The sequence below is a fragment of the Rasamsonia emersonii genome, assembly GCF_000968595.1.
Source record: "Rasamsonia emersonii CBS 393.64 chromosome Unknown ctg1118621760320, whole genome shotgun sequence".
Lineage (NCBI taxonomy): Eukaryota > Fungi > Ascomycota > Eurotiomycetes > Eurotiales > Trichocomaceae > Rasamsonia > Rasamsonia emersonii.
In genome coordinates, this window is record NW_013563081.1 from 38,698 (window position 1) to 66,192 (window position 27,495).

The window sequence follows — 27,495 nt, forward strand, 5'->3', positions numbered from 1 at the left end:
TCAGTAATGTCATCACATTAGCGACGCTCAGTAACCGTCCACCTTCGCTTCTGGATCGGTTCGCGTTCCTGCGCGATAACCGCACTGCTCCACAGTCCGCGCTGCGACTTGGGCCGTTCTGAAGCAGGATTTGCAGTCTGCGATTTGTTTTCGGAATTTTCCGGCTTGGAAGAACTGCTGGCCGAAGCCGGCTGGCCAAAGTTAGGGACAATCTTCTCCCCATCGCTCTCACCAGATTCTGCCGAGTTCTCCGCAGTCGCCAGAGACGAGGAACCCCACAAGCCAGCGGTACAGCGAGAGGAGTGCTGGGACTTAGTGGTTGCCGACCTTTGGAGGCTCATCCCACGAGGTTCCGCCGAGTCCTTGAATTTGAAAGAAGGTCCATTAGAGCTGACCGGACGGTGACGATACGCAGATATTGAAGAGGAGCGGTGGACAGTTGGAGCTGGCAACTGGGGAATAGCGAGTGGCTGGTCCGATTCCGCTCGAAGGTGTTCGACCGAGGCGATCAAAGAAACATCATATTCTTGAGAGAGAGACAAGTCGAGCGAAGACCGGCGATTCTGTTCGTCTTGCTGTCGCTCTTTCTTCTCCGCAATATACTGGGCAGCGTCCTTGCCTTCGATGATATCTTTCCGAACAGCCATTGTCAAGGAAGCCATTGGCACATCTAACAGCACTGGCTGATTGGTCAAGGCCCCGATCAGGGCATTACATCCAGCCCCATGGGTCACCAAAATCAACACAACATCTGTGAAATCTTCGTCGGAGTCTTCCTTATGATGGTGGGGATGAGGACGATCCTGTTTCCTGTACCAGTCTATCATGCTCTGCAGACCATTGCGGAAGCGCAAATGCATCGCGCTCCATTCTTCGCCATATTCCCCGCCACTGCCCCAGTTGTGCGGCTCCCGCATGCTGTCCCACTGATAATCCACGTCTACGCAGGCGTCTCTTGCGTGGGCGACATAGCCAGCCGGTATAGGGTCTGACGACGATATCGCATAGGATGGAGACGGTGGAATATAACCCTGGCTAGAATCCTCGTTCCCATGCGCCGCTCTCCTGGATAGTATGTCCCGGATGGTGGGGGTTTTGGTAGTCGACCCGACTTGACCATCATGGCTTCCTGGTCGTCCTTGTTTGGCAAGAGAATTGGCCATAGCGGCCATATTTCGGAATCGCCCCTCGTCATCTTCTTGTGCGGGAGATGTAGGATTCGAGTTGCTTTGCCAACCCCCAGGGAAATGCCCCGAGATGGACTTGCTGCCAGAATCGTGAGTCCGGTGTATGCCCTCACCGCGTCTCAGCAGTTCTGATTTCGCACCTGCCACCATCATCACGGAACTTGGTGGCGGGGTGATATCTTCGAAATATTCTGGAGAAAGCCACTCGCCCAGAAACGCGTCGATTCGAAGGCGAGTCTTAGGGAATGCTTTTTGCGAAGCTGCTTTGTTGTTCCCCTTCTTCTCCTCCGCAAGCGGCACTACATTATCCTCCGGTAGAATCACAGGAGTCGATTTTCGTGAAACTTCCTCCGGTACAGATTCTGGAGAGGGCGATGCATCACTAACAGGTTTCACAATATTATTCTTGGATGCCCGGTGGTACTGGCTCATTCCCGCGCTGATTGCGATGGCCGTCTGGACGCACCGGAGAAATGGAGAAGAATGGATGATGACCTTATGCTTCCGAACCCTCGTTGTGGTTACATGGTGCGTGTGGGTGTCCTGCCCCGAATTTGCTGTTTCGATTGTGCCGTTCTCGGCTCCGTTCGAGCTGCTCGACACTTGGGTATGATGATCATGGACAGATTCCTCTCGAGCCTGTAACAGACTGGCAATACGGGCACCGAGCGCGCGTCCTTGGGTCCAGCCGCCGTAGGTTAGAGGAGGGTCGTAGGGGGTTGGGGAAGTAAGATGCCATTTTTTGTCGACGGCGTCGATCCGTGCGCCGTGTCTGTATAGGCAAGCGTTCAGTCGGCAAGCTTATTGCTGGGACCCATAAGTAGTAGGATACATACCTGGCGATGATGACCACTGCTGGAGGCTTTCCCATCGTTATTTCTGACTAGGGGTTGTGTTTGAGGAGCAGAAGTAGGAGCAGCTACCGGTCTGAAGATCTACCTCCAAGCTCCACGCTCGTGGCTTCAATTCGCGGGGTAGCTGCAACGTGCAGTTGCCCAACTTTGTTGTCACCCTCCTGCTTTCCTCATGGCGTTCCCAAGTCAAGCGGCAGATCGTGAAAAGACCGTGCACAGCAGCCAAGAGCCTGTGCTGCTGTGCTTTTGTAAGGTGGTCAAAGAAAGCTATAAAAAGGCTGAGGCTTTTTTAATTAATTTCCCCTCCGGGCCTGGAATAAGTATGGCTGACATAAGCAAGGGACCTGCACGTTTCCCAACCATCGCCGAGCTGTAACCCGGCGTCGGCCTCTTTTCTATTTATGTATACAATCTGACCCGACGGCCCCCACAGAGGAATTTAATCCCTGGCGAAGAGACCCTTGACAGGATCATAGCTATCCATCGATAATGGATCCTGGGGAAAAACAAAAAAAGAGTCCTATTTGAAGGCACACAAATACTTGTAATCCACAAACTGGAACCACTGACATCTCGAATAGATCGAAAGTTGCATCATTGCTACTTTTGCAGGAGGCTACCAAAGAAAACAGAGAAGGAGCCATTTTCCCCACCGTATCCCTTATTCCCGACATGCCTTGCTAATAATTCAATACCCGACGCCATCAATAACCGCTTGTTCCATTCTATTCGTCCCATTCCCATGTGTTTGACAGACGCGGTGTAACCATTGAACCAACAACCGACCGTTTACCGTTACCACGTCGTTTGCTTCTGATTCGTACTGGTCACACCCGTTTGACGCGCTCTACTGGCAGTTCTTGAGCATAAAAGACTGCCAATATGACACATTGTCGCTTCGCGAACTCGCACTGATGCAAGTATTCGGGTCGGGCGAGCTGACCATGACGCCAGTGCCAGTACAGTTGGGCTGCTTGAATCCAAGGACTAGAGAGAGGATCCATGGATCAGCGTGAATCTTCTAGCCTGACTGCATTGGACAGATTCTATAGGCCTGGATCCACACTGCACGCGGGGGAAACCTACTGTAGCATCCATTTTCGATCAGGACTGTATTCACACTCTGCACCCGATTAAGTTCTGGCTGCCCGGTATGGCATTCATCGCTGTGGTAAATTCCATACTCGCCATAGGGCTCGCCTGCACAAGAGGGATTGTCGAAGAGATTAAGGTAGTTACTCGAGCCGGCGAGAGCCAAGGCCGAAAGGCTCAGCGAAACAAGCGCGATTGAGAAGCGCATTTTGAAAGCAGATTGATGGGACTAGAAGGAAAAGCCAATTGTGACTTAGCGCGTTTGTCAATGTCTTTCTGTCTTTCTGTCTCTAAGCAAGTAATTCAAAGATCTGAATGCGATGGTGGAGACATGACGGTTGAGGACGATCTATATAGTTTGGGGAAACCGCCCCCCTGGGGATCGTTACATTGTCGTTTGACACGGGTCAACCAGAGCGTAATCCGGGGTTTAGTCGGTTAATCACATCCACAGGCGGGTAGCAGTCGCTGATCAGGGCTGGAGTCCTATCGTTTAGTTTAGTCACTGCCGATCGTCATGAAACTGTGCTACAGTAACAGTTGCTGATCACCTGAATAAAGTTGAATAAACTACAACTACTTGATGCGGAAGATAGGTGGGTGGGATTTATCACACGTGGCTATAGATAGGGTCGCAGAGGAAATTCCCTCACCGATGTCACTACGGCTCGGACAACGAACAGGGACAGGCATTTCCCGTTTCCAGAGTTTCTTTATCGTGAATCCTAGCCGTGCCTTCGATAAGCTAAAATGAAGATGAAACGGAATTATTTTCTTGTCCACATGTACTGTACTTAGGACCGGCGCATTTCAAATCTAGACTCGACGCGAGAAAGCTGAACTACCTGGTAATTGTCTACTATCTAAAGTATTACCAGGCACCTCGTGGTATCCAGGGAGCACGTTTACCCAACTATATCTAGAGCTGTACGAGCTTTGCGCGACTAACTTCCACCGTGGAATGGTCGTTGTCACAGGAACTGACTCATACTATCCAAGGGCGACACGAATGACCTGTAGTTCTGGACAAAAAAAGTCTCACAATGTATCATGCGGAAAAAAAGAGGACCTGTTGCAAAGGTGCTACGTACAGTATATGGCACAGTATAGATTAGAAGAGACGATTTAAGATAGTTGTCGAACCGCCCATCGTGTGTGATGACGTCGAAGGCGTTTGCGGCAATCACCCTAGTGACTTCGATTTAGAGTATCTGCAAGCACAAGCGGAAGTTTACTGGTGTTCTGCATGCTGTGGAGCTAGACATCTGTCTTTAGAGCCTAGCTAAGACTTTACGTCAATTAAAGCCAAGGTACTAGTACCGTATCCTTGGGCGCTGCTCTGGATAAGGAAGCGCGAAGCTCTTGCGGCACGTTTAAAGTGGATGGAATTTCTTGTGTTCTGACGAACCCCGATAGTTACTCACCTCAGTTGATAATATTGCGCTCTCTTCACTGTGGCTTATCGATTAATACTACATGGTTAGGTTGACATCACTCAGTTAGCCATCTTTTTACTAAAAAAAAAAAAAAAGAAAAGAAAAAAAGAAAAAAGAAAAAAAAAACTGTTTTCTGCGTAACAATGGTAAGGTTGTCCAGTAGCAGTGAATAATTAAGGGTACTTTTTCAAATCCAATAGTAGGTCATGGAGGAGAACTATTTCCTCTAAATGGCTAACAACCAAAGCCAAAGAACCAGAGCTTGCACAGACATTCTGACCTGTCCAGCCTGGTAACATTTGGTCATGTTCTTGACTCGAGGTGAAGCCAGCGAATAAGACGATCCCAGAGTTGATATCTGACCCCTGATTCTTTGATTCAAACCCAACTTGTCTCGCACAGAAATATTACCTGTTGTGACCAAGATCTTTGTAGATAACACGGTAGTGCCACGACACCCTCAATTTTTGTATTAGAGGCGCATTTCGACCACAAAGCATGTGGATTGAATCGATAACTCGGGCTTCATTGGCGGTTAATAAGCCTAGAATGATCAGTGTAACACTTGATATATGTGGAGTGGGTTCAACTAAGTAATACCAAAGATAAGATAGCATCACCCAACGGTCCCAAAATGGTTTATATATTGGGAAACATGCCTTGTTTTGCCTACCCAGTGTGCCACTGTGACTATTTCCTGTGAGACGGGGCAAGATCGCCTGTGACCATCAATTCCATCAGTGAATGACCTGGTTGAGTCTGATGGCTGATCTGCGAGTGTTCTGAAATATATTATTAGTCACATGGAAACGGATCTAAGCAAGGTGGTAGGTCAACGTTGTATGACGTGCAGAAGGATGGATGAAGTCAATAGCGAGCGAATTTCTGGCAGAACCTCCAGGTTACAAGACGATGCTGATCCAAATTTCACAGCAGAGATTGATAGTCTCTGGCATCAAGGGGCGTGGAAAATCGAAGAGATTGGTTAGAAATGATGTTTTTTTGAGCCTGAATGAGGAACAAAGGAAGCGGGGAAGCGGAAGACGATCTCGTTGGGTGGGACGGGATCAAAGGCATTCGAGTCAGTCAATGCACGGGTCTTGGAGCATCTGTAATTAAGGATCGAAACGTTGAGGTGCGCATTGAACTCCGGGAAGTTTAAACATGTGCATAGCTGTGGAGAAGTCTTTGAACAGGCAGAGGACAATAATAATAATATCTATCCATACCTCGAGCATATTTTCTGGCGCAGAGCGTTCCGTGGATGTGGAAGTGGAGCAGAACGTCCTGTCAGCGGGATTAATTTCACTATGCCCGATTAGGAAACCTCAGGGTTCCATAGAATTTCCACCTATCCTGGACGGCACTCCTCTCCGCGCGCCAGCTTGCTAGATGGCGTGCGTCTGCAGCTTCTGATCGTGGTGGATTCAGACACCTAGACAGATCATCTGGCTTGGAGTCGAGAATACTGAAGTATGCTGGGTCTGACCAAGCCTTTTCCGACGCGCCCCTACTCCAGACTGTCAGCTGCGTTCCATTCCGTGGGGTGCCAAGGCTGGAGTCCGACCGGGATCTAGAACCGAAACCGGGCCAACCACGGCGCGTGGCTGGCATTTGCGTGCATGCGAGATGGGCCATCGTGGGGTTGACATTTCGTTCTCCAGAATCCCTCGCCCTGCTCCCTTTCCTCCCCGGCTAGGCAGCGCGATCTGCACACGGACACTGTCGTTCTCTTATCGCCTCATCGCCCATCGCGACGCCTGTGCCTTGCAGTCCCAGCTGATATGGGATTCTGGCAGTCTGCATTGGACGCGTCTCCCCGATAATCGCATTGCTGGGGCGCCCTCTGGACAGGCACCCTGGTGGAGGGCGGTTCTATTCTTGGATTGGACGCCGACGGAAGCGGCCGCCAACAACACCTTGGTCACTCGCTGCGCCGACTGTGTCACGTCTATCCTGCTCGCGCTGCCTTCAGTCTTTCGCTTTTATCATCCAAACCGCATCTCTTCGCCTGTCCGCTTGGCGCAGCTTGCCTCTCCTTGACTCGCCTGTCTTTCGCTGATTTTTCGCTGCTTCGTACTCCTCACCCTGGCCGCTCGTTTCTCGCATCTCTTCCGCACGACAGTCCGCCCGCCTCTACGACCGAGTCTCCGCCTGGGAAATACCGCAGAATTAGTTGCGACACTGGTGGAAAGAAATCTCTCATGGCCCGAATCGCCGTCTCCTACGCGAGAACTGTCCATCATCCGCAGATCTGAAGTGTTGGCTTTGGTGACAAGTATTGAGCTGCGCCAGTCGACCACGACCATCCACCTCCATCGCTTATTTTAATCATTATTCCTGTCATCCCGAAATCCTCCCACCATGCGCTGGTTGTGGCTCCGTTCCTTCCTCGCCGTTGCCTTCGGCTGTCTGCCGCTGGCCTCTGCCACCCGATTACTAGAAACCAAGTCTCTCGACCCGTGTCAGGCCGATTCGCTCATCACGGCAAGCCTGTTCAACGTCGTGTTCACGCCAAACAACAATACCCTCCAGTATGATATCATCGCAGACACCACGATCACGGGAAATGTCACCGTTGAGCTGGAGGTTATTGCCTATGGATATACGGCTGCGACAATGAACATCGACCCGTGCCATAGCGATTTATCCACCAACTTCTGTCCTATCCAAGACATGGGTCCCATTAGAATGGTAGCCAGTGCTCCGGTCTCGGATAATATTGCGTCGAAAATCCCTGGTATGAGATACCTTCCTCCCGTCTGGAGACCCAAGGTGCACATACAATAGTTTCTTTCCTTTCGTGAGCTAACGCGGCTGTTTCGCACAGGGGTTGCATATACCATTCCTGATATCGATGGAATGGTTCGAATCATCATCAATTCGACCGATCAGCATCGCACGGTGGCCTGCGTTGAAGCGCAACTGTCTAATGGCAAGACAATCTACCAGAAAGCGGTAGGCTGGACGCTTGCGGCCATCGCCGGCCTTGCATTGACGGCATCGGCCATCACCTCAGGGCTCGGCTTTTCCAACGCAGCCGCCCATGTGGCCGCCAATGCGCTCTCGCTTTTTGGATTTTTCCAGGCTCAGGCCATGTACGGGATGACCTCCGTTGCGATGCCCCCGATTGTCGAGGCGTGGACTCAGAACTTTCAGTGGAGCATGGGCATCATTCGGGTTGGATTTTTGCAGACCCTCAGCACATGGTATCAAAGGGCTACCGGGGGGACCCCGTCAACGGTCCTTTCCAGCCTCTCCCAGGAGTCCGTTACCGTGCAAAAACGTTCCGTCGAATTCTTACGCGATGTGGCTAAGAGAACGTCGGCCCATCTTGTAGCACGGGATGATACTTCCACGCTTGATCAGACAAGCACAACGGTTATCCGGGGCATAGACCGTGTCGGCTTCCGTGCCAATATCGAAGAGAGCAACATCTTCATGACCGGCTTGATATTCTTCGCTGCCTTTGTCATGTTCGTGATTTTGTTGATTGTTCTGTTCAAACTTTACACGAAAGTGGCTGTCAAATACGGCTGGATGAGTCATGAGGTATTTCAAGATTTCCGGAATGGTTGGACGAGTGTGATGCGGGGGATTCTCTTTCGACTGGTAAGCCGGAGGATTTCTTATCATCAGTCTCTCTTTTGAACCCGTCAACAATATCCCAAACTAAACTGGCACGGCAGATTTTGATTGGTTATCCTCAAATGGTCGTTCTTTGCTTGTGGGAGCTCACTAGACGGGACTCGGTGGCCGAGGCGATTCTCGCAGCGATCATGTTTGCTTCGATGACCGGCGTTCTTGCTTGGGCAGCCGTCAGAGTGATCAGACTGGCCCAACGATCGGTTATGATGCACAAAAACCCGGCGTACATTCTCTATTCGAACCCCAAATTTCTTCATACGTGGGGTTTCCTTTACGTGCAGTACCGCGCCACCGCCTACTATTGGGTTGTTCCGTCGCTCATCTACATCCTCGTCAAGGGCGCTTTTATCGGACTGGCGCAGCAAGCTGGTGTTGTCCAGGCCGTCGCCCTGGTTCTCATAGAAGCGGCTGCCTTGCTTGCTGCCTGCATTTTCCGTCCTTGGATGGATCGGAAGACGAACACGTTCAACATCGCCATTCATGCGGTTCACTTTGTCAACGCCATTTTCCTGCTCATGTTTACCTCCGTTTTCAACCAGCCGGTATGAATCCAGAAATCGAATCTCCTAGTTACTGACCACAGTATAAACATCATCCTGGCTAACTTGTTTTCCTTTTCATTCAGGCTATCGTAAATGGCGTGATGGGTGTCGTCTTCGCCATCTACAACGCGGTGTTTGCGCTCGTCTTGCTGATCATGGTCCTGGTTTCGGCAATCTACGCTGTCGTCTCCAAGAACCCTGATCGCCGTTACGAACCGGTCAGGGACGACCGTGGCTCATTCATCCGATCCCACACGCACCTCAAGACGACCGAGCTGGATGCATTGGGGGCTACGGCCAGAGGGGAGACAAAAATTCGATATGCACTGGATTGATCGACTTTGGTGAGCAGTCCATGCGGTGTCAGAAGGGAAACCTTGCCATCTACGTCTACTTAATCATCATCATCGTCATCTTTGGACCACCTTTCGGAGAAGTACATATTTTAGTATCAAAATACCGTGTACATACATATCACATAACCATCTGTCCGTGTCTTTCACCATCCTATTTCTTCTTCCTGCCTAGGTGTCTATCCATGTGGGACTATCTATCTATCGTTGGCTAGACTGGTTAATTGCGAGCTGATGGAAATTTATTCCTTCGTTTCGTTTTCGATCATCTTCCTTGTTCAATCTCACTCCTTTTACTGTTGCCAAGTCTCATGAATTTTTCGATAGCATGGCGTTGTGCTGGATCAGGTATGTACTGTACCTAGTAGAGATGCAAAATTTTCGAAAAAAAAAACGCTTGAAATGAATACGGAGTATTACTCCGACGAAACAGATGTTCCACAGTCAAACGTTTGTCCCGGTAGGTATCGCCAGGCCCATTCCTGAATAGGTATCTCCATTTGAAGGTGCTGTATTTGGAATAATAATAGCTTCCCTAATGATAGCGGCAGCTGATGGGTGCAATATTTAATGGCTGTGTAGAGATTTAAGGAACGTATTCCCTGCACTGGTTGGTTGCCATGCAGCCTGCATGCTCAGCAGTTTTCCGTAAATTAAGATCCAGACTTGACAAATAAGAAGGTATTTTTCGAGGCGTTCCAGGCGCTCAATAATAGACTCTTGGTCGAAGTAAGATGAGCCGACGCCACATACCCGGTATACGGAGTAAGAAGAGGGCTACCGCTAGTTGCCTCTGATTTTATTCTCGACCAGTACAGACCTGCATTCAATCTCTTGTGTCCTAGGTAGCTGCTGCCTCATTCCAAATGTGAAATTGAAATTTCTGCAAGCATTGAGAAGTTTTTTTTGGCCGCGACGGGTGTATCTCTCTTCCACTTGGTAAATTTATAAAAGCTAGATTTTCCTCAGGGCTCCCCACAGTTTAGTTTAATAGAAGATTAAATACAGACTCCTACCAAACAATCATCTCACTTGCGAGGCATGCCGGAATCTGGACAAGCCGTGAGGGGCCGTAGTCTGCTCCATCTGGCACCAAATCTGTCCGCTTGGTTGCATCCTTCATAGAGCAGATTGGCCTACTGGCGGAATTTCTCCAACCCTGAGCGACGGAAGTCCCTTTGCAAGAGAATGGTTCTTCTGGCGTGCGTTTGAGGTCCAGTGCACGAGCTTCCTGAAGAAGAAAGGTATGGCCTGTGATCAGAAGTAGCAACACGCCTATCAACATTATTCTAATTATACAGATATCTAGGTATATATAGTAGCATGTCGTGAAGTCTGAAAGCAAGACACTGACATAGGAGACATTTAATATTTTGTCATTATAGATAGGGACTCTGGATGCCTAAACTTTATTCCTGCATATATTTAAGAGTCTTGGTGCTGAATATCGCGAATACACCTACCACTACCATCATACACCCTATTTTTAATCTTGAACTCCCAAAGTTGTCGTTTCAAAAGCTTCAGTAGCCGCGTGGATGCTGCAGGGGCTCAAGCAAGGATAAACGTCAGCAGACACCACTATATCTATCTCCAGGTCCCGAGCTCAAAACGAGGGCTAGCGGCTGGAGCCTAGCATACAAACTGAGACCCTCGGTCACTTCTTTGACTTCCTTCGACCTCCTTCGACTTCTCTTGACTTCTCATCCCTTCCCTAGAATTCACTTGACAATTCACTTCAGAGTTCATTTGACCATCCTGCCTTCCAAATAACATAGCACACATTTTCTTAACCCGATCCTGGCGTCTACTTCCTCAAGATGTCAGACCAGTCGACGCGTCAGTTGAGGAGCAACACCGAAAGGCTTTAACAGCTTTTCTACCGCATCAAGAGCGCCATTGTGCATGCCACCGAGAGCCAAGAATTAGTTTACGAAGACATCGACCCAGACGATGGTATTCTCCTTGCAAACACACTCAACGAAGACGGAGAAGTGGAGAGAGCTCGCCCGCGGTTAGTGAGTGAGTCCTGAGTCCTGACTCTGGTCCTAACAAGAAAGTCCAATAATGCTGTTCTCTTAGAATAAACTACAACTCCGAGTCGAGAGTCTTTCGTGTCCGCATCATGCCCACCGAAGTGCATGATTGTCATCAAGACTGGATCGGAATGGAGTTTGACAACATGCTGGCACAGAGTTTCCTCACGGCGGCGGAGAAGAGGGTTCTGCGAACCAGAGTCGGGACCAGTGGGTTAATGCTCTTAAGAGTCCTCACTTTGGCTAATTTTAGACAGCCTTCGAAGGCTTTTATCAAGGGCCATATTCACTCTCGTCCATGGAACCAGATCTTTGCCTCCGCCCCGACACGCAGGCAAAGCCAACGATAGCCATCGAAAGTGGATGGTCCGAATCTTGGCCCCATCTGCACAACGACATGAAGGTATGGTTGACGGGTGGAGCGCCTGTTGTCCGACTTGTCATTCTTCTTCGATGGTACAAGCTAGTTGGCAACCCTAAGCGTGTGAGGGGCGTCGTGGATGTTTTCGAAAGAAACGCAGCGGGAATACCAACGTTGATTCAGAACGAGGTAAGTAACTTGTTATAGTAACCTGCTTGATGGTATATATAAGCCTAGAAACTAACCCGAAAAAAGTCCATCTTTCCTCGACCAGCAGCCGCCGCGCCACAGAGAATTCCGGTCTCACGGGGCCAGCTCTTTGGCACCGCGATCTTTCCAAACCGTAATGCTAACGACATTTTTCAACTTTCGATAGACGAGCTTCGCCAAGCGGCAATACCCTGCATCCAAGCGATGGGATATGTTCCCGCCTAGTGCTTTAGTTTAGGGGCATAGATATGACCGACTTCGCGAGATCAGAATCCCGACATTTGAAGAAGAGAGGAAAGATCTCCTCCCTGACATTCTATGTGCCCTGGCAAGAAAGTCCTATGAGAGATATATCAAAGCACCGGATATAAGACCGATATAGATGACGCTGTCGAGAACGCTGCTCTGTGAGCCACATATGTGACGCCAGATGGTCATCTATCTCTGACGACTCGTTTGAATGGCCTGGGTTTGATGCTTTCAAAGCGATACGAACGAACGGGCGAGGGCTAGATGCCGAACCTTAACATTGGCTATTCAAATAACCCACCCAGCAGGCTATCAAATTGACGCTAGACAATTCTCCTGATTGAGCAACATATTTGAATAATCTAGCAATAAAGCTCGAACACTCGTACAAATGAACAGGAGAGATGAAAGATCTTGAGAAAGCCATCATACTAGACTGGCCTATACTAAAGTTGCCCCTGCCATCAAAGCGATGCTTGTCCTTTTTCCGTTGGCAGCGTTCCATCACTGTATCAACTACTTTCTTCTATTTGAGCGTGCCCGGAGCCTTGCCATTCTCCTTATCACTCTCTAAGGCCCCTTCACCTACAATACACGGCTCCAGCCTGGCTGACCTTGCCTGATATTGTAGGAGCTCCTCCGCGAGCATGCATGACAGCACCACTACTGAACCTGCGAAGTGAAGTATCCTAGAGTAGGATTACGCATTGGTGGTTGACATTTGGTAGGAGTGTGCAAGAAGAGGAACCGCAATCTGAACCGCAATCTGCGAGTAGTCTCCACGAAACGTATCACTTCCTCATATTACATACAGAGTACCAACTACCCCTACTAACGAACGTATCCCGTTCCTTCACCACACCAAATTCCACAAAAGGGAATGACCAAGACATATCACGTGGTATTAGAAACATTAATCATACCATGACCATCAAACACTAACGTCATCGCCACATTAATAGTTCATGAGCTTAATCAAGACGGAAGAAAAATAAGACAAGACACAAGTCACTGCCTCACAGCATCATAAGAGCGGCCAAACCCAGGGCGCCAGCCGCTCCACTGCCCACAGTGGCCATCGGGTGGGCACCAGCAGCCGAAGAGCTGGAAACGACCTTGGACGGGCTAGGAGTAGCACCCACAAAGCTGTTTGCACCACTCTTGGTGGTAGTGGCTCCACCGGTGGTAGTAGATCGAGACGCGGACTCGGTGGAAGTGGTAGCACCAGAGGTGTTGCTGGAGCCAGTGCTGGTGCGAGTGTACAAAGTGGTGCTGCCAATCGTACTCTTCAAGGTGGAGGTTCCGGAAGTGATAGTCGTCACGATGGGCTCAGTGGTAATAGGGGTGGAGGCACCACCAATGTTGGTGGCACTAGTTCCCTGTCGTTGCTGTTAGGTGAGATGGGCCATAGAACAGCGGACGAGAGACACTTACCGAAGTCGCAGTCTCGGTCTCGCTGCCAGACCCAGAAGTGCCAGTGGCTGTACCTGAACCTATCGGCGAGGATTCACCACTAGCAGTAGGAGTAGGCGTACCTGAAGGCTCGGTACCCGAGCGAGTAGCAGATCCAGAAGCTGCCGCAGCTGTTGGAGCAGCACCCAGTTAATTTCTTTCCCATACATCAGATGTAAGGGGGATGGACATACCAGCAGAGGCACACAAGGATTCAGCATATGACTCAACCGCGGCAACGTTCTCATTGGGGCAAGCCTCCACCGTGCAGTCGTGGATGCCGTATCCAAAGTCCTTGTTGCTGCACAAGCATCCCAGGTCGTTCTCCTGGCAGCCCAGAGAGCCTGCGAGACCCAGCATGTTGTTCAAACACATTTGCTACATGCATTGAGCTTGGTCAGCCATAGACGCTTCAAGACAGCTGCAGCAAAGATTTCTTACCGCACACTGAGAAATTTCCTGGTCGTCCGACTGGGACTCAGCAGCAACAGCTGCCGTCGCGAAGAGGGCGACGGAGAGAGGAGCAATGAACTTCATGGTGCTGGTGCCGAGAAGATGGATGTGGTATCGAAGTAAGATGAGAATCGGAGATGATGCAGATACGAACAACTGACGCTGTCGCGATGTTGATACGGGGGTATGAGAGGATGGAGAGGGAAGAGAGAGGTAGAGGAGCGGTCGAGGGACGCGGCTGGAACTATATACGGAGCCGGGTGGAGGGACGGCACGCCCACGAGCTTTCCTGGGCAGGAAAGACCCAGGGGACGGGACACTGTCTCCAGCATGAATTTCTCCGGCCTGCCTTCCTGCTTTTCTCCCGATTACTCGTGGGCTGGCTGCTTTCGGCACCTGCCTGGACCAAGCAGCGCATGCCAGCCGCACCACATAGTGCCATCCGTGGGTCGTTCGCCTGTTCCTCTCTCCTTCTCCTTCCGGATTCTGACAGAAACTGACTGACTGACAGCTGCAAAAGCTGCATCTCCCTGCTATCAGTTCGCATGGCTCTTCTCCCCAGAGACCCACTCCCCTTCGTCATAGGAGCGATGAATATCAGGCTCTGAGGCTGTTGTCCAAGGAACCAGCACAGGTACACTCGCCACTAGCCGCCTGCAAGGTTGCGAGGGCAGTCCACTAGAATTGACTTTGCGTCCAGCGTGATTTTCGCTGCGATCTGTGGGCATTGGATAATTGTCTACTCGACTAAACTTGCCACGAGTCCACTCGAACCACATCAGCGTACAGTATAGCTGGCTGCGGGGAAAGCTTAGAGGGCTGCCCGGAAGGACCAGACATGAATATTTGTTCGACAGTTCTTCAGACTGTGCTCTGTGTAGCACCTGCGAGCACATCAGATGACGAAGAGGCTTCTCTTGGACCAATGCGAGTACACAATTGCACGGCGTGCGGAAGAGTTGATCGAGGCTATCGCAGTCGGACGAGTTTAGGACGAGTTTACTTGTGATGCCACAGAGTATTGGACATTGTCGATCCGCTGAATAGACCCGAGCGATCGGGGTCCTCCCGCACCGCATACTATCTAGCATTCCAGCCTACCGAGGCTTATGCTCCGTCCCTAATTGGTGGGTGTAGCATATCGGAGGCTGAATGAACTGGACGAATAGCAATGTGGGTGGAGTACCCTGTGGGGTTTCGGAAATCCGTTGCCATGGGTTCTCTGTTATCTTTTCGATTTAGGTCTCTTTTGAAGACACTGGAGCAGACAGGTGGGCGAGGAATTGTGACTTGTGTTCACTTTGCGGTGTGACTACTGATGGACTAGCACGATCGAAATGACGCTAAGCGTGGTGAAAATATGAGCCTGCGCCACTTCATGCAGATCGGCCTCTGCACTCCACCAAATGAGATGCCGCCAATGGAGCCCGCCCCAGTCCACCAGCCACAGATCTGGTCTTGGAGCTCCGATCGGAATCAGCTGAGGCGCTGATCATCGCCCTACGCGGTGGGCAAAAAAAAATAATGGGGCCAATGCTGGCGCCTTTGTGACTTGTCCATGAACCTTAATACTGTCGGTGTAACGCAAACTAGATCTGAAGATCGAATGGCAATGACAAATACGTTATGCAGACGTCAAGTCAGTAGCAGAAAGCACTGTGAGATCGGCCTTCGTACAGGGGATGATAGGAGGGAGTATTAAAAAAGAAGTACGAATTCAGATAAGGTTAGTAGTACGAACCCTCACTACTACATCCTACCATGGTACAGAGGAGGGACGGTATATACTGGTCGCAAAACTACGGGATGTGGTTTCCTGGTCCCGGCAGTTCGGCCCAGGGAGTATCGTACCAATCTCTTATCCGTTTCCCCTGTGCTTAACTTTGACACCCTCTCTGCAGATGCCGGCCACATTTCTGATAGTGCTTTGTTCCGAGCGCTCGAGGAAGCTTCAGGCTTGGAGAACATGGCCGCAAGTCGGAAAAATTATGATGTGCGAGAAGTCCAGTATCCGCATACAGTAAGGTAGGCTTCATAGAGCCCAACCTCTTCGTGAATGGATCGGACTACATTCAATTCATCGAATCCATAGTCATTCACTAGCTAGGGCAGGTAGTACTGCACATCTCATCGCATGAGGTCCGTGCATAGCTGAGGGACGAAAAAAAATTTTTATTGTTAACCAGCAAGAGAAAGTCACAGCCTCTTCGTGACGTAGCAAATAGATCATGGATAACACGGCCCCTATGGACGGAGTAGGTAAGTTGTCAGTATTATCGGCATTTGGCAAGTTCTGTATCCATGGATGGATACAACCTTGCTAGCAGGGAACCAATCTTGTCTGTGGCAGTGCAAACTGTGGCTTGTCCAGGCAACCATCTGAAAGTATGTTTCTTTCCTAGTCCCCTATGTGCACTCTTTCCTGGCAAGAATCCTAATAATTTCTGGATTAGGTCACATGTTTGAGATTATTTGTACTGTACTGCAGTGAGTTAGAAAAGGTACCAGGTCCGGGTTGGATGGGGAATCAAGATAGGCCTTAGCTAAGGACGCCGAACGTATCTCGTACATACATATCCATACATCTGGGCAGTTCGTTCTAGCAACAGGCGCAATGGATTTTACTATTACAACAATCCAAGGCTCACTCAGTCATCTGAAGGACGATTTGTCTCAGCTTTTCCCCTAAGATTAGAGATTGTTGGGGCCCATAGGTAGTCGGCTTCCAAGACTGGTATACACTTAGGGCTTAGGGCTCGCCTACCTCGACCACACCCCGCCCCTGAGGTCACTCGATTTTACCTAGGTAGGCTTCACCTTCTTCCACTGAATCAGCTGACTGGATAGAAGCACGGGAATTCTTACTATATGCAGCTGTCTCAATGCTCCACTTAAACGTGCCATATATATTTAAAGGCTCGGCTGCCATTGAGGGATTACATGCATTCTAAGCTCCACATAAATGGCTTAATGGAGGATCAAGGCATGTAGTAAACTGCAGAGTCAACATTCTCGTGACCGCGGGGCAGAAACGCCTTTCCCTTTTCTTCTGGGAATCTGGGGTTGGCACGTGGTCGGCCGACTCGGCCAAGGAACCGGTAGAGCGGGCGCGTTCGCGTACCTTGATCCGTGAAGACGTCGAGTCTTCGATGCTTGCTGTCTCAATTCAAGTTAGCAGTTGTTTGCGGCAATTTTTTCATAACTCTTGCAGCGCATATATGTGCGGCTTAGATATGCATGCAAGTGGCGTGCGACAGTCGTGAACTTGCAGGACTGGGGATGATGGCGAGTCCGGGCTCGGGTTCGTTACCAGACGCGAACAATGGACGACCTGAGACTGCAAGGCCAGAGAGCAGCGAATCTTCTACTGCGGGCCAGGCCTGCAAGGAATGCCGGAGGAGAAAGTCAAAGGTAGACCTGCACTCACATCTTCGCTACAGGCTCTGCTGACGTTACCGTCTGCTGCTGCAAGTGCAATAGAATGATACCCACCTGTGCTCTTTGTAGAAAGTTTAACAGAAGATGTGTATACGAAAAGCAATACAAGACGCCTCTCACAAGGAGGTACCTAACGCAGGTCGAACAGGAGTTGGCTCGAACAAAGGAGCTACTCCAGCAATTTCTACCAGAAGCAAGAGCAGTGCCAGTGGATATGCCTGCTGATCGGAGTAACGAGGCGGGCTATGATCAGCTAAATGAGCATTCTTTCAGCTCCCCGGCATCAAGCCGCAGAGCCAACTCCTCCAGCTCCATCGACAGGGTGGGCAATGCGGGCTCTGAGAATGGTCAGACTGGTGATGATCGGCCATCAAGTTTCCCATCTGCAGTGTCAATTGGAAGCACTCATGAAGCAGCCCCAGTACCTTCCATGGCAAGCCACAGAGCGACGCAAGTCGAGAACGGGAGGACACCGGCAGCCACACAGTCACGTCCATTCTTCCCGCAGCGATCTCGAGATACTCAAAGTGTAGGCACGAGGTCGCAGTTGACAGGTGGATCCACATTTTCAATGGAGATGCCGCCTTCATCCGGCAATTTTGAATGGGATGAGCGGTCTGGGAAGCCAAGCGGTGACAAATTCGTGGACGGGATGGCTAGCCTGACAAGTGGATTGAACGAAGGGGGTTATCTCGGTGTTGCGTCAGGAGCAGCTTTGTTGCGCATGGCAGAAACTCGCTCAAACAACGGGATTGACCCATACGGTTCCGACCGAGATGCTGAGAATTCAGCTCCACCCCGGTCGTCGAGTATTCCGTTCGCACTCAAATCCTTTTCTCAGCTTGAGCCGTTCATCGACGCCTACTTTCGCTTATATCACTGCTCTTATCCGATTGTCCATGAGGCCACATTCCGAGCCCAATTCATGGAAGTGATCCCACGACCATCGAGCAACGCATGGCAAGTCTTGCTGTTTGCCGTGGCAACGTTGGGCGCTTTCACTGCTGCCACACAACCGACAGATGTAGATATCGGGCTGTTTGAGGCAGCAAAGGCGAGATTGTCCATAGACATGCTTGAGACAGGCAACATGATCCTCGTGCAGGCACTGACATTGCTTTCCAACTATTTGCAAAAGAGAAACAAGCCTAATTCTGGCTACAACTATATGGGCCTAGCTAGACGGATTGCAATGGGAATAGGACTCCACAAGGAGTTTCCAAACTGGGACGCTAACTTACTGGCACTAGAGATGAGAAGGAGGGTTTGGTATTGTCTATATATCTTTGACGTCGGCGCAACAATTACGTTTTCGCGGCCGTTGGACTTTCCCCAAGATGGCATTGATGTCGAACTGCCGCTTAACATTCACGACAGTGTAAGGACACCTTTCCTCCTATTTATGGCAGTGTGCTTATCAAAGCAGGATGTCACGGCGACGACAAAGCATCGGCCAGAGCCCGCGAATGAAACGACAGTCTACACACACTTGCGTGCGCAGGCGACCTTTCATTTGTCGACTTGCCAGATATACTCGAAGATTATATCCACACCTTTTCCTTCCGCAGAAGAGTTGATCGATTTGGATGATAGGCTTATTGGTCACTGGCTGGCGACGTTACCGACTTACTTTCGGGAAGACGTGGAGCAAGCCCCCAAATTCTCACTTTGTCACTCCATCCTGCGCTGGCGATATCGCAACTTTCGTATCTTGATGTACCGGCCATTCCTGGTTCGACAACTGATGGCGAGACCAGAACGAGGGGCGGAGAATGCACAAGACCAGGATGACCCCAATGTCGAGATCGCGATTCAGCGATGCCTTGATGCCGCCCGTGAGTCTGTTGAGCTCATCTCCAAATTCTGGATGCAGGATCAGAGGACAATGATGGCCTGTTGGTACGGCCTGTATTTCCTCTTCCAGGCGATCCTCATCCCGGTGATCTGCCTCCGCAACAATCCTCAGTCTCCACTCGCTCTCAACTGGCGTGATCAGATATTCGAAGCTATGACTGTGATAGAGTCGATGGCGCAGTTAAATCCTACAGCTAAACGTTGTCTGGGCGTTATCAGGTCATTATGCGGAGCATATCTCGCGCCTGACACTGATGCGTGGGATGGTCCAACGCAGGAGTCACCCCAGACGCAACTTGCTAATTTGTACCCGCTGATGTGGCCTACGTTGGGGTCGGTACAAGTTGATGGTGTCGATCCGATGCTGTAAGTCTTTTGGTTCTTGATCGAGACTACTTAACTGACATTCTTCCAGGCAAGAATCGACAATCATTGATTTCATGAACCAATTGCCGGGTTTGAATAATACAATATCTGACGAAAACCGTCTCTATTAGTCCTGCAGACAACAAAGCCTGTTGTGGATATGCATCGTCTATCGAAGAATATCTGTCCAAGTCACAAGTTCGAGCTACTTCTAATAGAGCAGAGTGAAGGACCATGTCATTGTCAAACTATACCAACAATCTCTGTCATTCCGCTCAATCTCTGTTTACGGAAGCGTATATCCACCATCAATGACTATATCGGCGCCGGTCATGTAGCTTGACGCGTCAGAAGCACAGAACACATACGCCTATGACAACAGAAGTCAGAACGGGCCTGACGCTACCATGGCATGACAGGACAGACTCACCCCCTTTAGCTCGTAAGTAGCAGCCATCCGACGCGCGGGAACCATGTCGAGCCACTTTTCTCTCCACTCCTTGGGATGGATATCCAAGATTTCTGTTGCAATAAAACCAGGCGAAATGCAATTGACGCGACAAAAGTCGACCCATTCTACTGCCAAGCACTTCGCCAGCTGGACAAGACCAGCTTTCGAGGCATTGTACTTTGAAAGGTCAGCAGGGTCGGTCCATCGATATGTGGTAAGCTCACTGATATGACGTACCGCAACTTGTTTCTGGGGAACATTCACCAGCCTTGCACTGACGGAAGCTGTGAAGATGATGTTTCCATACCCTTGCGTCTTGAAGATCCTTGCCGCCGCCTGCGCTGTGTAGAAAGCTCCATCTAGATTCACTTTCAGGATTTCTCTCCACTCCTCCACGGTGTAGTCTTCAGCAGGATGCGTGCTTGCGATTCCGGAATTCGCAACGATTATGTCCAGCTTTCCAAAGTCCTTTGCTATCTGCTGAATTGTGCTCTCAATCTCTTGCTGGTTGCTGACGTCTGCCTTGTATGCAGCTGTCTTGACGTTGTTGGCAGCTGCAATTTCGGCTGCAATGGTGTCGGCATTCCTGGACGAGCTGTAGATGATTGCAACCTGTTATTATTCAGTTAAGCTGTATTCTTCTAGCCTTTTAACACTCTCCTTACACTCGCACCAGCTTCTGCAAGCCCTCTGGAGACCTCAAGACCGATACCGCGAGCCCCTCCTGAGATAGTCGTAAGACAAATGTCATCTCAAACTGGAATCAATCATGTACTCTACCTGTTACAGCTGCGACCTTGCCGGTCAGATCGAAGGCTTTCATAACATGCTTGTTTTCGGGCTGAGAGAGAACCATTCTGGCAGAGTGATGAGCAGCAGTCTTGTCAGCAATACAATATGTATTCTGCTATTGTACGGTACCTATGGTGGATGGAACGAGGAGTTACATTTAAAATAAAAAGAGTCTTTAGAAAAGAAAAATATACCACGTGAAAATATCACGAGCTGCACCTCGCTTTCTGCGCCACTCCATACTCCCACATCCCCCACTCGTAACGAGCGGAGTAGGGCGTCCGCGCGGACGGACATCTCCGTCCGCTCACTATCATGTGATCGGTCCTGAGACCTTTGTTGAGAAGGCCATGTCTGAGGTCGAAAGAGACAAACAAAAGAGAGACAGTTGATATCCTGTCGAGATGCTGAGGATATGCAGGTATCCACTCCTGCTATCAGTTCTGTGCCTTCTGGCGGACTATGCTCTCCGACCTGTGTACAGTACATATTACCTAGGGCACAGTATCTCCCCAGCCCTAGAACGGGAGCTATGTGTGTATTATTCTTTCCACTTGCTATTCACCATATATCGATTACCTTACTGGATTGATAGATTCATCGTAACTGGCCTAGCATAAGCTAAACACAACGGCAAAGCCAAATGCAATCAACCTATCAATCACTTGCCAAAACAATCCGACATCGAGCAGCAGAATGCCCGCGGCAGCGATATCTCGTTGCCATCGCCGGTGCCCCGGGGTCAGGAAAAACGACCATCGCGCACGAAGTCGCAAAGAGAATCAACAACAACGACGCTGCGCCATCCGACGGTCCACATAAACACAATCTCTCCTCTGACAAACCCGTATCACAATCTTCATCCCCCTCGCCGACGGTATGCATCAGCATTTCCATGGACGGATTCCACCTTCCGCGCTCCACCCTCCACACCCTTCCCAACAAGGAAGCCTACCGTCGCCGCGGCGCGCCTTGGACGTTTGACGCCGACAAGGCTGTTGAATTTGTCTGGTGTCTGCGCAAGTGGGCTAACAACCATGAAGACGGTGGAAACAATACCACTGAACCGATCATATACGCACCGACCTTCTCGCACGCACTCAAGGACCCCGTCCCGGACGCCCTGCCGATCCCGTCATCCGGCGCGATGCGCATCATCCTCCTTCTCGAGGGCAACTACCTTCTTCTGGACGAACCGCCGTGGGACGAGATCGGTCAGCTGGTGGACCTGCGCGTGTTTGTGGAGGCAGATCCTGCCTTGACACGAGAGCGCGTCGCGCAGAGGCATCTGCAGGCGGGGATCGAGTCCACGATCGAGGATGCGTATCGGCGGGTGGACGGGAATGATCTGATCAATGGACGGCTGGTGAATGAGAAGAAGGTGGCTGGTATCGATCTGGTTGTGACGAGTTTGCAGGAAGAGATAGGCGGATAGTTTAGTTGATTCGATCTGTTGGTTCTTTTTTATTCACTCGTGTTTTTCTTTTGATAGAGGGTGAATAGGGATTACTTAGATAGATAGAGGTATATAAAGTCATATTTGAGCTGGCAAAGTCCGAAGTCTCAGGAAGAATCGGAACAATTTCTCATCTGTTAACGGCGTCTTTTTCATTTCACAATTCATATGGATTTCCGGGCTGAAATTGTTACAAAAAAGATACTGTTTCCTGTGCAAGCGATATTGTTACAATTAGCAATGTCTTACTGACACTCTCTAAATTACACGCGGATAGAATTTCACAGATATCCTGTCAACATTTTCTGCACAGAAGCTAGCTGCAGATGGTATGTACATTTATACACTAGATGGCAACGTCCACAACCCTTCATGTTCATCTCCCTCGGACATCCTCCTCATGCTCTCTAGTCGCTACCGTGTCGTCCTTCTGCGACGAATCCCACACAGCACCATGCGTCGCGGCCATCGGCCCGTCAAAGACCTCTGCAATCTCCTCGAGGGAGTGGCCCTTTGTCTCAGGGAAGAAGAACCAAGTGATAGCAAGGGCGAAGACGTCGAAGCAGCAGAAGAAGATATAGTAGTGCCACCCGATATTGTCGAGCGCGATAGGGTTCACAAAGGCCAGGATGATGAGCGACCCATACACCGAGAGCAGCTCCACCGTCAGGCCCTTGCTGCGCAGCGAGTAGGGGAAGATTTCCGTCGGATAGCCCAGCAAGAGCGGGGTGTAGGCTATATCGTAGTGGAAGTAGAAGAGGAAGACAAAGGCGATGACGGTGCGGCCCAGGGCGGTGGCTTTCGTGCTGTCAAAAACCGCGGAGCAGGCCGTCCAGATGATGAAGGAGATGAGCATGCCGACCCCGGACCAGAGAAACAGCGTGCGGCGGCCGAGGCGGTCCACCAGCAAGGCCGCGCTGGCCGCGGCGGCGAAGTTGAAGATCTGCAGCAGGCCGTTGATCAGGGTCTGAGTGTCGGGATCCGTGACGCCGACGGTGTCGAGAACGAGGGTGAGATAGTATGACACGACAGCGACACCCTATTCCAGTCATTTAGTAATTTCCGGCTATATTCTCGTTTGTTCAGAGAACGTACATTCCACTGCGCAAATGACCCCACGCAGACGGCGATAAACGTCCTCTTGCGGTTTCCCGGGGTCTCTATCAATGCTGAATAGCGCGTCTTGGACGCTTGCTTCTCCATTTCGATTGCGTGGGCAATTTCTGCCATTTCAAATCGAATCAGTGGGTGTGAGGTGTCGCCGCCAGTGTGGTAGCGTGCCAGCGTCTTTTCCGCTTCGTCGGATCGGCCGTTGGCGATGAGCCATCTGTAAAGCATCAGCATATCTCCATTGATCAACAAGTTCAAGGGCAGATTCAGAGCTGATGAAGCGTCATACCTGGGCGACTCGGGCACGAACCACCAAAAGACGATCTGGACAATTGGAAACCCCGCCTGGACGATCGAAGGGACCCTCCAGGACCAATCTGACGACATGTGCTTCTGAGTCCCGAACGTGGACCACGAGGCGACGATTGCTCCGAGGTAGTACATCGTCCAGAAGGCGCTGTCGAATTTTATTAAGCTCAGCAGGACCGCACGATGTCAGTGGTGGTGGTGGTTACTCACCTCGTGTACTTTCCTCGATGTGTAGGATACGCCAGCTCGGTGATCAGCATCGGCGACGGCTGGACGACCAGCATCGACCCGATTCCGACGAGGACGCGCGCGAAGACAAACATGCCATAGTGGACGGACGCGGCCTGGATGATGGAAGCAATGACGATCACCAACGCCCCTGATAGCAGGGTCCGTTTCCGCCCGATCCAGTCGGACAGGAGACCGATGAAGGGGAGAGAGATCACGCTGCCGAACGACTGTGCGGCGTTTACCACGCCCAGCACAGAGCCTGTGGGATTGCCAAAGTAGTCCTTCCACTTCGGCAGAGACTGTAGTCCGTTCATCATGGAGCCTGCACTCCGATCATTAGTTTCTGCAATTGTGCAAACTAGAGACACACGAACCATCATAACCAGCCACAGCAGAAGATAGCAGCGGCACCAACAGAATCAAGTTCAGCTCCAGGAGATGAGGGACTTGGAACCAGAAGCGGTCATAATTGGGCAAGACAGAGGCAAGCGCCTTGCCCACGATATCCTGATCCTTCATCGCGTGAAGCAATTGACAATGGACAGGATGAATACTGCAGCTATAGATACAGCAACTAGGATAACTCCACTCTTGCTGCAGTCAATCATGGATGATACATGCACCCAGAGTGCCTCTATATAGCCCTAGACGAGGCGACGAATTCCATCCGAGTCGTACTGCGCCGGTGCAATCCCCACCGACAACGTCCCCATGGTTTCGTGGCGGGTGGAATATCTTCCCCAGAACAAGCTTGTCCAGGACGGGAGAAAAGCGATCGTTAAGGGAATATGACAGGTCGACGTTCCGAGGAGTCTATACTTCGGCAGATTAGAGTTTGACGGCGTCTGCTCTAGTCCAGAATCTGGGGTAACCCCGTGGGGCGGGGGCGGGCGTCTATCGTCCGCGGCGGACGACCGGCTCCGTGGACATCTCAACTGCGGACTGCATGTCCGCAGACGGTCTCATAGCGTTCTGGTGAGATACAGTGTCTGCTGTCAGCTTTAGCACCGTCTTGAAATGTTTGCGAGACCGTCACGGCCATGCCTTGCCGCAGCGGGTGTGTCCCTCTCCGTGGGGCATTCAAAACCCAGAAGCTTCTCTCATGTATCATGGCCTTTCTAAGACTAAATCCAAGGTTCTACAGATGGTCCTTGGATTTGCCGTCTATTAAATCACCCGCTCTGACTTCGTTGCAGTGCTGACCTGCTTACACCTTTCTCGTTGTCTTGATACCTGCCACTGAAAGCACATTCAGCCCTCTCTTCTCATCAGAAACACATCACTCAGCCAAGATGGTCTCGCAGAAAAGCATCCGCTGGCCAAATCCCACACTCCCAGATAGCGTGTTCAAGATGTTCGACATGCACGGCAAAGTGGTCATCATTACCGGCGGATCGGGGGGCATTGGCTACCAGGTCGGACGTGGCCTCGCAGAAGCTGGCGCGGATATCGCCCTCTGGTACAACACCTCGACGCAGGCGGACAGTCTTGCAGCGACGATAGCCAAGGATTTCGGCGTGCGGTGCAAGGCGTACAAATGCGCGGTGCAGAACTTCGACGAGGTTCGTTAGTCTCGTGCCGGTCTATTTGTTTCTGGCTAATTCAGGTTAACGAATCACCAGGTCCAAGCCACAACGGACGCGGTCCTCAAAGACTTTGGCCGTCTGGACGTCATGATTGCGAATGCGGGCATCCCGTCTAAGGCTGGCGGGTTGGACGACAAGCTGGAGAACTGGCACAAGGTGGTGGATGTCGATTTTTCTGGCGCGTATTACTGCGCGCGTGTTGCGGGAGAAATTTTCCGGAAGCAGGGATCAGGAAATCTCATCTTCACGGCTTCTATGTCTGGGCACGTGGCCAATGTGCCGCAGCAGCAGGTGAGAATCTCCAGACTCTCACTTTTGGACTGAGTAAACGCTGACAGTTGTCAGGCTTGTTACAATGCCTGCAAGGCGGGCGTCATCCACCTCGCCAAATCACTGGCGGTCGAGTGGGCGGGCTTTGCTCGGGTCAACGTAGTCAGCCCAGGCTACATCGACACGCCCATCAGCGGCGACTGTCCGCCTGAAATGAAGGAGGAGTGGTACTCTCTGACGCCGATGAGACGGGACGCGGATCCGCGGGAGCTGAAGGGCGTCTATCTCTATCTGGCGAGTGACGCCAGCACCTACACGACAGGTGCGGATATTGTTGTCGACGGGGGTTATACTTGCAGGTAATCCGGTGGATGGATGGTCCCAGATACACATAACTTTCTATTTTCGCAGCTTTATTAAATAATAGAATGGTGGAGATAATATACCGCGAGGCTTCAAAGCCTCAATATGTTTATAGAGCGCTTGTACAAGTTTACCACAGAATCATCCTCAAAAAATGCATATGTACTCATAAATGGTTTTACACTTTACTACAGGCCCCTGTCTTAGGTTAAAATATGACGAGAGCTACTTCTTCGAGTGGCCAAACCATTGGTGATGACTCGGGAATGCTTGCTCTAGTTAGGTTTATATTTCTTAAATATATACAACAGTTCAACAAACGCAAAACTTAGTGCAGGTTGAAGCCAAGAGGGTAGATACCTAAATCTACTAATTATGAGAATATATATACGTTGAATCTATGTGATGGCAGCGAGCTTCTATAATCCAATGCGCAACCGTCCAATATAGCATCCAGCATTACTCTAGGCTCCTCACAGCCAAGATACTTCAAGATACTAAGTACTAGGATAAATTTCTGATTTCTTCAGACCACCAGCACAAGGGGTTCTAGACTCTCGACAGGACCGGACGACTGCCTCCGCGCGGGCATCGGCCAACGTACCCCGTAAACCCCGCAGTCAGGAACATGTTGTCCGAAGACCTCCCCTATCGGGCTTTGGGCCGATGAGACCTCGACAGTACATGCCTAATGGAAAGAGATTACTGCTCTACGTTCTTTCTTCTGACCTACTAGTTTGGTTCATGTCTGCATGCAATGTAATCATGGACGGAGCTCGTGAGCCGAACGCTTTCCGCTCTGCCATCTGTCTCCTGTCCACTGGCTCGTGCATGGTGGGGTAGCGAGCTAGCTAGGTCATGTACACATCTGTCAAATACCTGTTTGGAGGTTGTGTTCTTCTGTCTTTTTTCTTTCCTTTCTTTTGTTCATGCGAGGGAAGTATTCTCTTTGATTGAATAAATTCAGGGAATCTTCCCGCTCTTGCTGTCTTCCATAATAGCCGTCTCCTCTTTCGAGTAACTGCAGCTGTTGTCGAATATCAAGCTACCTCAAATTGTGTCGATCTTTTTCATCTGTTCTCTTTAGAGTTCTCTCCAGAGTCAAATACATACATACCATACCATGCCGGTGAGTCTCATCGCAACTATCCCAGTCGTTCAGTTTTGTCTTTTTCTGCAAGATCCGTCTACACCTTCAAATAAGCGCAATAGGCTAAATCCATTCCCAAGCACCCATACTAAATATGATGCAACTAGGACACAAACCCATCGTTCGTCCTACGGGCAGTCAAAGACGTTGCCTTTGAAGACAGACCCGTTCCGCAGCTGAAGGACCCCTGGGATGTCAGGATCCAGATCAGCCAGACGGGGATCTGCGGGAGCGATATGCATTACT

At 50.5% G+C, this 27,495-nt stretch overlaps 11 protein-coding genes across 11 annotated transcripts; 5 read left to right on the forward strand and 6 right to left on the reverse strand.

The window, feature by feature from the left end:
- Positions 1–17: 17 nt before the first annotated feature.
- T310_5723 (uncharacterized protein) lies at positions 18–2,058 on the reverse strand (the record flags this gene model as incomplete). Its single annotated transcript, XM_013471418.1, has 2 exons — positions 18–1,959; positions 2,024–2,058. 2 exons carry the CDS (start codon positions 2,056–2,058, stop codon positions 18–20), a joined length of 1,977 nt encoding a protein of 658 aa, XP_013326872.1.
- A 422-nt stretch (positions 2,059–2,480) lies between these two features.
- T310_5724 (uncharacterized protein) lies at positions 2,481–3,341 on the reverse strand (the record flags this gene model as incomplete). Its single annotated transcript, XM_013471419.1, has 3 exons — positions 2,481–2,561; positions 2,875–3,011; positions 3,128–3,341. 3 exons carry the CDS (start codon positions 3,339–3,341, stop codon positions 2,481–2,483), a joined length of 432 nt encoding a protein of 143 aa, XP_013326873.1.
- Positions 3,342–6,933: 3,592 nt separating this feature from the next.
- Positions 6,934–9,094, forward strand: T310_5725 (Flavin carrier protein 2; the record flags this gene model as incomplete). Its single annotated transcript, XM_013471420.1, has 4 exons — positions 6,934–7,309; positions 7,400–8,181; positions 8,259–8,759; positions 8,843–9,094. The coding sequence occupies 4 exons, from the start codon at positions 6,934–6,936 to the stop codon at positions 9,092–9,094; spliced, it is 1,911 nt and encodes a 636-aa protein (XP_013326874.1).
- Positions 9,095–11,237: 2,143 nt separating this feature from the next.
- Positions 11,238–12,101, forward strand: T310_5726 (uncharacterized protein; the record flags this gene model as incomplete). Its single annotated transcript, XM_013471421.1, has 3 exons — positions 11,238–11,358; positions 11,406–11,698; positions 11,958–12,101. The coding sequence occupies 3 exons, from the start codon at positions 11,238–11,240 to the stop codon at positions 12,099–12,101; spliced, it is 558 nt and encodes a 185-aa protein (XP_013326875.1).
- An 883-nt stretch (positions 12,102–12,984) lies between these two features.
- T310_5727 (uncharacterized protein) lies at positions 12,985–13,957 on the reverse strand (the record flags this gene model as incomplete). The annotated part of the gene is made up of 4 exons (XM_013471422.1): positions 12,985–13,347; positions 13,403–13,551; positions 13,615–13,798; positions 13,862–13,957. 4 exons carry the CDS (start codon positions 13,955–13,957, stop codon positions 12,985–12,987), a joined length of 792 nt encoding a protein of 263 aa, XP_013326876.1.
- A 3,238-nt stretch (positions 13,958–17,195) lies between these two features.
- T310_5728 (uncharacterized protein) lies at positions 17,196–19,662 on the forward strand (the record flags this gene model as incomplete). The annotated part of the gene is made up of 3 exons (XM_013471423.1): positions 17,196–17,284; positions 17,381–19,531; positions 19,581–19,662. 3 exons carry the CDS (start codon positions 17,196–17,198, stop codon positions 19,660–19,662), a joined length of 2,322 nt encoding a protein of 773 aa, XP_013326877.1.
- Positions 19,663–19,817: 155 nt separating this feature from the next.
- On the reverse strand, positions 19,818–20,838 carry T310_5729 (Sorbose 5-dehydrogenase (NADP(+)); the record flags this gene model as incomplete). The annotated part of the gene is made up of 5 exons (XM_013471424.1): positions 19,818–19,901; positions 19,962–20,159; positions 20,220–20,594; positions 20,648–20,706; positions 20,763–20,838. The coding sequence occupies 5 exons, from the start codon at positions 20,836–20,838 to the stop codon at positions 19,818–19,820; spliced, it is 792 nt and encodes a 263-aa protein (XP_013326878.1).
- Positions 20,839–21,178: 340 nt separating this feature from the next.
- Positions 21,179–22,209, forward strand: T310_5730 (putative panthothenate kinase/uridine kinase-related protein; the record flags this gene model as incomplete). Its single annotated transcript, XM_013471425.1, has 3 exons — positions 21,179–21,308; positions 21,370–21,376; positions 21,414–22,209. The coding sequence occupies 3 exons, from the start codon at positions 21,179–21,181 to the stop codon at positions 22,207–22,209; spliced, it is 933 nt and encodes a 310-aa protein (XP_013326879.1).
- Positions 22,210–22,606: 397 nt separating this feature from the next.
- Positions 22,607–24,399, reverse strand: T310_5731 (MFS sugar transporter; the record flags this gene model as incomplete). The annotated part of the gene is made up of 5 exons (XM_013471426.1): positions 22,607–23,269; positions 23,326–23,557; positions 23,630–23,797; positions 23,860–24,202; positions 24,255–24,399. 5 exons carry the CDS (start codon positions 24,397–24,399, stop codon positions 22,607–22,609), a joined length of 1,551 nt encoding a protein of 516 aa, XP_013326880.1.
- A 773-nt stretch (positions 24,400–25,172) lies between these two features.
- Positions 25,173–26,099, forward strand: T310_5732 (Sorbose 5-dehydrogenase (NADP(+)); the record flags this gene model as incomplete). Its single annotated transcript, XM_013471427.1, has 3 exons — positions 25,173–25,442; positions 25,503–25,757; positions 25,812–26,099. The coding sequence occupies 3 exons, from the start codon at positions 25,173–25,175 to the stop codon at positions 26,097–26,099; spliced, it is 813 nt and encodes a 270-aa protein (XP_013326881.1).
- Positions 26,100–26,809: 710 nt separating this feature from the next.
- T310_5733 (uncharacterized protein) lies at positions 26,810–27,491 on the reverse strand (the record flags this gene model as incomplete). Its single annotated transcript, XM_013471428.1, has 4 exons — positions 26,810–26,946; positions 26,979–27,120; positions 27,217–27,244; positions 27,382–27,491. The coding sequence occupies 4 exons, from the start codon at positions 27,489–27,491 to the stop codon at positions 26,810–26,812; spliced, it is 417 nt and encodes a 138-aa protein (XP_013326882.1).
- Positions 27,492–27,495: the final 4 nt, after the last annotated feature.